Source organism: Plectropomus leopardus, chromosome 4, assembly GCF_008729295.1.
Source record: "Plectropomus leopardus isolate mb chromosome 4, YSFRI_Pleo_2.0, whole genome shotgun sequence".
NCBI classification, from domain to species: Eukaryota; Metazoa; Chordata; class Actinopteri; order Perciformes; family Serranidae; genus Plectropomus; species Plectropomus leopardus.
Genome location: NC_056466.1, coordinates 4,929,293 through 4,938,396, shown reverse-complemented (window position 1 = coordinate 4,938,396; position 9,104 = coordinate 4,929,293). Strand labels below are relative to the sequence as shown.

General features: G+C 38.1%; 1 protein-coding gene across 1 annotated transcript in view; it reads right to left on the bottom strand.

Annotated features, from left to right (window-relative positions):
* The window catches only part of LOC121942553 (germ cell-specific gene 1-like protein), a 13,378-nt gene extending 5,930 nt beyond the window's left edge, over positions 1 to 7,448 (bottom strand). The window contains exons 1-2 of the mRNA XM_042485797.1: positions 7,151 to 7,448; positions 2,565 to 2,612 (exon numbers count right to left, since the gene is read on the bottom strand). Of these exons, the coding sequence (XP_042341731.1) occupies positions 2,565 to 2,612; positions 7,151 to 7,439 (337 nt within the window). The 5' untranslated portion in view covers positions 7,440 to 7,448. The remainder of the gene's footprint in view (positions 1 to 2,564; positions 2,613 to 7,150) is intronic.
* Between the last annotated feature and the right edge of the window lie 1,656 nt (positions 7,449 to 9,104).

Sequence of the window (9,104 nt, the reverse complement as noted above, 5' to 3'; positions counted from 1 at the left end):
ATATATATATATATATATATATATATATATATATAAATTATAAATTATATAAAAAATTTTTATCAATCATACATACTTACTAGGCTTCCTTTTTGGTTAATTTCAGAAAAAAAGGTCTTAAGACCCTCTTGAAGTTTTGGCGACCCCCAGTTCAGACAAGAACCCCTTGGTTGGGNCATACTTACTAGGCTTCCTTTTTGGATAATTTCAGAAAAAAAGGTCTTAAGACCCTCTTGAAGTTTTGGCGACCCCCAGTTCAGACAAGAACCCCTTGGTTGGGAACCAATGCACTAGAACTTAAATATTTAATATAATTATTTTGATACTACTTTTTTTATTAAATAGAGATATAATTTGCAGTATAATTACAATATGTTACAATAACAGCCTAAGTGCACAGTGCAGGACAATAATTACATTAGCAACAGACACTAATGTGTTTCAGACAAGTGGACGATTTAAATCTAATCCAACATCTCAGTGGTTCCTCTGGCAGCTATCGGGGCTGATGTTACAGTGAAATGTCCGACTGGCAGGATGCAGAATTTCGACTGATGTCAGAGCGCTTCGCTCTGCTCCAAATCTTTTTCAGCTTTCCAGTGAATCAAGCCAAACGTAATTGCATCTCCATTTGCAGGCTGACTCTTGTCTTTCTTCCTATTCAGCCACTTCACAGAGAGACAGGAAGTGAGTATTTCTCAGTGACAACTGAAAATCCCGAAGGTTAACACCACATGTGTGGGGCAGAATCTGTGTCCAAGTGGTTTTATATTAATAGGACGCACTCAAAATGAAAGTGCTTATTGAATTTAAAAATTGGGAAGTTAGAGAAGCAGATCAAACATGACATATGCAAGTATTTACAGTACAGGGAAACAGTTACCTTCAATAGTCCATAATTTACAACTTCACTAATCATCAAAAGGTCAAATTTTAAGAAAATGTATATTTCGAGGGACAGTTCACCCCCAAAATGAAAAATACGATTTTTTTCCTCTTACCTATAAAGATTTTTACCAGTCTAGATTGTTTTAATGTGATTTGTTGAGTGTTTCAGATATCGGCCATTGAGATGTCTGCTTTCTCTCCAATATAATGGAACGAGATGGCACTCGGCTGGTAGTGCTCAAAGCACCAAAAAAAGAAAGAAAACAGCAATGTTGTAACTTCAGGTGAGCAAGCAGGAGATGCACGCTTCCTTTTGTGTGGTGATTTTGTTGGTGGGTGTAGTTCGGGTGAGTTTTTCAAATAGATTATTTTGGCGCTTAAAGCACCAGAAGCCAATTACTATTTAGTGCTATCTAGTTTTAATATATATTGGAAAAATATGTATTTTTGATTTTTGGGTGAAGTGTCCCTTTAATTTCTCCTCTGAGGTCACTGTCCCAGTAATCAACTTAAAGATTTTAAATGAAGCTTCGCAAGCGTAGTTCATTCGTTTGGAATGAAAAATGTGCTTCGAGCCATTACCCTTCATGAAGATCGGTGAGGATGCCTCGATTGTCGCCTGTGTCACAGCGGATTAATTCTAAAATCTTATTAATAACATTAAATGCACTTCATTCACTTTCCCCTGCTTATCTCACAGACATCCTTCAGAGCAACACTCCCTGCTGCTCCCCGCGGTCTTCATCAGCAGGTCTGCTGGCGCTAATAGCAATCAACCTTTAGCACAGCAGGTGCCAAGACCTTCTCCTCTGCTGCACACAAACTTTGGATCTCACTTCCTCCTCACAACTGCACACTGGACGCCTCTGCAGAATTCAAAACTGCTCTGAAAACCCATCTTTCAAAACTGGCTTACTCACTGCAGCAACCGCATCTTTTTATATATTGATTAAACTTATTGCTGAGCTATGTTCTGCTGCTTATTGTATGTTTTATGTTGATTTCATTGATATTGTACGAGCACTTTACTGCTTATTGTATGTTTTATTATAGATTGTATTTTTGTTTTAGTACTGGTGCTTCCTGCTTGTATGCTCTGTGTTTGATTTTATGACATGTAAGGTGACTTCTCGTGCCAAAAAATGGCACCAAAGGGATTAGTATTACTTTTAATTCAATAACCTTTCTAACCTCTTTCAAGCAGAATTTAACCCTCTGAAACCCAGATTTACATAGTATTTCTTGTACTGCATTCGGATGCCTTTCACAAGAATTTAAACCTTTAAAACCAGAGTAGATCGGTTAGATTTCTTTGGAAAACATGAACGAAAGGCAGCCAGCAAGAATGTGAAAATAGACCTGAGAATTAGTTTTAAAAAAAGAAACACAGAGAGAAGAGAGATTTTTTTTTTAGAAAATTAGAAACAAAAAAAATAGTGAAACATTTATAGTTAGGGATGCACACAAACACACACACACACACACACACGCACGTGTATATATATAATATTTCTTTGCAAGTTACACATTGCCTTCTTACGATTATTTAATTTTTTTTTTCAACCAAGTCAATCTGTTCAGGTTTCACAAGGTTAAACAAGTGAACTGCACTAAGACAAAGTGTAACTGTTTTGTGAGTGTGGGACACCTCCTGGTGACAATTAGTGGACACTCACCTTTTTCTGACGCCGGTGCCAAGTCAATGAAGCTTCTGCACATCTCACCTGCAATGACAAACAGCATATTGTTATGACTTAGCAAACAGAGGCAGCAGTGGCATCTTGAACGTGTACTTTATGTTGAATCCACAATGTGGCGGTTCAGAAATAAGTAGAGTTGTTCTGATACCAATACCAGTATTGAAAAGCCTTTGAGACATGACAAGTCTATACACTCATCCTATACCATGCAATTTATTAATAAACTTTAAGTACCATCAGATTACAATGACTTGTAGTTTTACACCCAGATAAAATAACAGTTTTCCCAAAAATCTATTATTTTCTCTAAAATAATACAGCAAGTTGTGCTGCTAAGTACTGCTGTAATGCAGTCAAGAATAATTGATTTTCAGTAAATAGTGTACCGATAGCCGATTATACTCAAAGCCATGCCATATAACAATGATAGCAACCATTTCAAATCCATACAGCGTTAGCTGTATGCAGCTTTTGTTTTTTGTATAGCATTTGTATAGTATTGGTATTAGCTGATATGCAAATTCAAGAATGGGAATCAGTTTTGGGAAGGAACAGGAACAAGGAAAAAAAACAGTAATATGTTTGTGGAAAAGTTATAAATAATTAAAAAATAAATGTTCTCAGTGCTGCACTGATACGTGCCTCAGTCTGAGTTCTAATCTGTGTTTAATTCCCAATTTCTGCCCAGGTGTGTTTCGCTGGATCGGCTTAAACTGAGTGCGACCTCGTGCCTGATGACCACACAGCAAGATCAAATTCAGAGTTCATACGTTCAAAAATGAATAAACAGAATGTTGAGTAAGAGGCATATGTCAGAAATGCAGCTTTTTGGGCTTCTGATTCAGTGTCACCAGCTGGCGTGTGGCAGCGTCGCTCAACATCTGCTTCTTGCCCTATTGAATCCCAGGTACTCTGCACAGAATTACAATGATAGAGTAGAATAGAGATGCAGTGCGACTGCACGCGTGCCTGTCAAACCTTAAAACACGCTGCGAGACGTAATGACAGCCTGTGTCAATTTAACAACCAGGATGTAAAAAATTGACCCTTGACACGTCACATTCCTGCAGATGTGATGTTTTGTTGCTGTCATCTGTCGAGCGGAGCGTGTGGCTGGATTTGTCCTAAGTGGAACACTTTAATCAGGTAGAAGGAGGGTGGCAACAGCTGTTTTGAGGAAAAACTCATCAAGGCTGCTGTTGCATAATCCTTATTAACTCAAGCTGTCTCTGCCCCCTCCATCGTATAGCCACTTGATGAGATAGACATGTGCTGGGAATTCCTTTTAGAGTAATCTCAGTGTGTTGTTTATCACTACTCTTGAGCATGATGAAAATATAAAATATTAACACATTATCACAGGTATAGGCAGAGTGATGGCTCAGAATCAGAATCAGAAATACTAACTATTTGGCCCATTTTACGCGCTTCTTTCATTTTTTAAGAACTTTTGCTGTGTTCGTGCATATGGCAGAAATTTTGAGTGTAGTGTATTTTTGTTATATATATGAATGAATGAAAGCTTTAATTTTAGTGTCATGCCACCTAGTGGCCAATCCCCCATGGGATTATATGACACCTTTGCAACAAGATGCACAGTAGTCCAAAGTAAATGTTTCATTACAGGAAGATAGTTTCTGGTATTGCTGGCAAAAAAAGACGAGAGAGAGAGAGAGAGAAAAAAGCTCAGCTCCTACAGTAAGTCTGAATTACACTGTGTGGGCGAAATTGTGGCATTCATGCTGTTAGATGCAAAAGATGCACCATTGAAACCAATCAAACTGAAATTCCATAGCCATTAAAGCATAACAACATGCAGTGTGTTATTTCTGGGTGTCATTCTGGGCTTTTTGCCTTAGACTTTGTAATTTTTTTACTATTTTCCACCTGTCAGTTTTACCATATTTGGCATATGGAGAAAATACATGCTATTTCCACTACTTGCACCGTCACAATCAATGTTGCTGCAAAGCATTGACATATCCCACGCTATGATAATAAAAAATCTACTTGCCTGCAGCATATTGAAAATAACAAATTTTTGTGTTTTTGTTTTTTTCATCTAAAAACATAGTGACATCATGACAAAAACCTGGCATTTAAAGGGTTACTGAATATTTGATATCAATGATTAGGACTGACTGTTGGTTAGAAAATTAATTTGATGAAAGGAGACAATCACATTGATGTGTAATATTTTTTAACGCTTGATTTTGAAATTTTGTGCATTTTGTACGCAGAGCAATGCGAATGTGTGTAATATTAATGCAGGCCCTAAGGGTTAATTGATCCCTGGGGGGAAACTGCTACAGTTGCTGTGATACCAAGCATAAAGAAATATAGAAAGCAGAAATAAGTACCAGCACAAAGTGTGTAAAACTAGTTATATAGATATATATATAACAGAAATACAGTAAGAAAAATGATTAGCACTAGCATGTGAATATTTAAAAATTATAAATATGTATAATGTGCCGAGTGTATAAACAGAGTAAAAATATATAACTATGTGCCTTGTGCTACAATAAAATGTACAAAACTAGTATGTTAGGTAGAAATATAAAATATGTGCTTGATGATACACACGAGTAAGAAGAACAATAAGAATATATACACATACACAATATGTGTGTTTTTTCAGTATTACAGATGGATGCTGACGTGAGCTAACCAAAGACGATGAGCCTAATCTGGTCTGATTACACCTCTGACCCAAACTTTGACCAGCTTCTGACACAGATGTTACCTTCGCAGCTCCGCCCCGAGCAGCTTGTTATTGAACAACTCTACTCGACTATATTTCCATTTCCCTGATTTAAAAACTAAAGCTCACACTCGGTCCATTCACTTCTCTTCTCTTTGGCTTTAAGCTGTGAAGCAATCACACTCTGCCCGTATCAAGTGCTGCACAAAATCCCACTTAAAGCCCCGTTGCGAACACAATACTGAATCTGCTGTTTGCTCTGCATTTCATGCCAGATAAAAAGCAATTTTGCCAGATTGCTGCAATTTGATAAGCAGACCGATACAAATGGAAGGCGATTATCCTGAAATTGTCATGAAAGGGAATAAATCAAAAAAAGCGACCTATCTGAACTGAGTGAGAGCTGACAGTCTGAACTGAGAGCTCCATCATGACAAATGAGGGAGATAAAGTGACTAAAATGATCATTTAAAAGGTGGATATTTTTGTTTATTTGGGTTAGTGATTTAATGTTGAAATCCTGGTTATGTAGACTCAGACAGTAACCTGCTGTTTTAACTTTGAATTGGTTGTTTTTATGCATTATGTTGTTTTTAACCATTTTTGCACAGAACCTTGAAACTACCTCTGTGTATGAAAAGTGCTTTATAAACAAAAATGGAGTGTGATGTTCAGGGGCGTAGGTTTTGTTAAGGATACATACAGTATGAAAGGGGAATTTGGGGGTCCTCGACCAGAAAATTTGGAGTATCACATACTTAATTTCCTTTAATCTGTGCATTTTTTGCACCAATTTATGATATAAATGTCTTTAATTTTGTTAAAAATAAAAGTCCTCTGCTACTAGTGTGTTTATATTGGCAGGGACAAATGCACTTTCTAAATATTGACGAGAACGTGTCCCTGGCGTCCCCCTGAAATCTACACTTCTAGTGATAATGATGATGACAATGATGGCCTATTCTAAAAATAGTGAAATGGAAGGAGAAAAATAGTTTTAATTACCCCTACTAAAGAAAAGTACTTATAACAGCCCCATGTTCATATTAATATATATATATATATATATATATATATTTTCACATAAACAGTATAAATAAAAAGGTATTACGGGACTGTTGGTTATTTATGTAGAATGGGGGGATTCATGTTTTATTTTTTAAATCACAGCATTTATCGTAGCTAGAAAGTGTAAAATGTGATGATTTGTGGTGAAGGGAGGCTCGTACATTTTCCCCTCACTAAAGGAAAAATATTTGTGTCCCTGGGTAGGGTCATGATAAAACAAAAAGCCTAAACAAACAAAAAAGTCACACTCAAGCCACCCCATTACTCAAATAACTAAAGCACTGTCAATATAATTTGAAACAATGAGAAAATACTGTTTTTTCTACATTATGGCTTGTTTTTTTAATTTTATCCTTTAAACTACTCCTCATGATTGACTGCTCTGACTGCAAAGTAATTCTTAAACTTGCTTTTAAGGAATTATTTTATCTTTCCACTTGTCTGTACTTTCGCTATTTTTTTAAATGATTTTTATTTAAGAGAAAATTGTACATCATTTGATAGTTAATGTTTAACTTGTATATCTTATCTCTTTACTGTTATTGTAAATCTGTGTAAATCTATGTTATAGCCTACTTAATTGCGCCATAAAGCACTTTGAATTGCGCTGTTTTATGAAATGTGAAAGCTGCCTTGCTCTCTTATCCCTGCAATAACAGTTACTAAAATTTGGATATGGATATAAAAATGTCCTTGAGCATTAAATAACTATATAGCCTAAAGTTAACACACACACGCACACGCACACACACACACACACACACACACACACACACACTTCTCGTCTTACTTTCATCGTGGATATTCTCCTCACATGAGAACCAGATGCCGGTGTGAAACTGCCTGAAGAGGAAGCGGTCGTCCCCGGTCTCCCAGCTGTACACCACCTTGTTGGGGTCGGTCTCGTTCACTCCGTAGTCTATGCACTGGTGTGTCCGCAGCTTGCTGCACTTTGGTTTGGGGACTCTCTGCGTCCCCACGCACCAGTAAGTGGTTATAAACGCGGTTATGGAGAACAACAGCGCGAAAAAGTTCAAGGTAACCGACAAAAGGCTCCTGCATTTCCGAGTCGTCTTCATTGTCCGTGAGGAGGAGGATGCAGCGGCGCGCGGAAAAGTTCATGAGTGCCGAGTGCATCAGATGCGCGAGCCCCGGCTCATTCCCAAACTCACCTGGTGGAGTCCAGGTCCCATTTGGCACTCCGCAGTTACCAAAGCACGCAGTTAGACTACATTAACAACTCCATTGATGCGCAGGATGTCTGCAGCTTCCCCACACCGACAGCTCCGTGCCAAAGTGTCACACTCACTGTTTTTTTCTCTTTCACGCGCGGTGTCCCACGAGCGTCCAGCCTATAGGATGTCACGTTGTCAAAGGATTTGACGCAAGCTTGTGTCAAGTGTGGGATTTTCTAATGACGCCCTCTCTCTGATGCATGCCACTACTTATCAACAGTGCTGGGAACACTACATTAACCCTTTGAAACCTGAGCAATTCACCTTGGTTTGAACCAAGCATTGAACAACTTAACAACAAATTAGCAAAAGTTTGCAAGAAATTAGAAGGCTAAATTACAAGAAAATTGCCTGAAAATAAGCAAAATTAGAAAATGTATTTAAGCATTTTGAATGCCACTTTGAATGTAAATTGCGGGCTGTGAAAGTGTGTGTTTGTCCACACTTACAGTCTATATACTGTATAAACTCCTGACTTTGAATGTGGGAAGCTTTTGTTTAATTTGTGACTTTGATTTTTAGCATTTATTTAATGGGGACAATACATGTATTGCACCAGTTACAAATAGAAGCTCATTTGTAGTCCTCGAATGGAGGCCAGCAGTGAAGTAAGTAAAAGACATCAGTCATTTGCTGTGAATTAAGACATTAAATCTGACACTTTTTCTGGATAATGCAGAATTCCCCAAAATATTGCATTTATCAGTTAATGAAATAAATGAATTGTAATAAAAATGTAGCTGGTAAACTATTTCTTGTTAATCCTTCACAGCAGCTGAAGTTTTTTTGTGGTTTCTGAGAGGTGTTCCTGTTTTCAGAGAAGCTGATCTCTGCTCTCTTGTTCAGACAGAGGTCATGGGGGGGGTGATGAGCTGCTGACGGTGATGGTGGTCTGTTGAGCTCTGCACACTGTGAAAAGCAGAGATGAGAGTCTGCAGTGAACGCCCTCTAATCTGAAGTGAAACAGCACAAATGTTGGCATTTCAAAGGCGTTTCCCTTGAAACTGCGATTCCTCTGTTTGGGAATGAGCTAAAAATACCAGTCGTTTGAGCCTCTGTGCAAACAGTGTTTTCAGCCCCTGAGTAAATGAGGCCAAGATCGGCCTGACATCTCTGTTACCTCAGCAGCATGCCTTCATGTTTTCAGCCCCCGGAGGCTAAGCCGCACTTCAACACGACTCCGACAAATCAGGCCACCAAAGTGCCCCAAATACTGCTGAACAAGCTGCTGGTGATAATGTGGGTAATTACTGGTGTGGTCTTCAACATAAAGGTGATTAAGGGGTGAGGGGCATATTTGCTGCTGCCATTACAAAGGATTAAACCTCATACTTCAAATACCACTTACTTTATAGGCACAAAAATAACTGTGATAGCTGAAAAGATTCCAGGAGAAGACTCAGTGAAGTACTGCAGGGCAATGGTTCCCAACTGGTCCGGCCACTGGGTCCAAATTTTTCCTTAATCATTAATTCAAGGTCTGAACGTTAGAGAAATTACCTTTTTAAA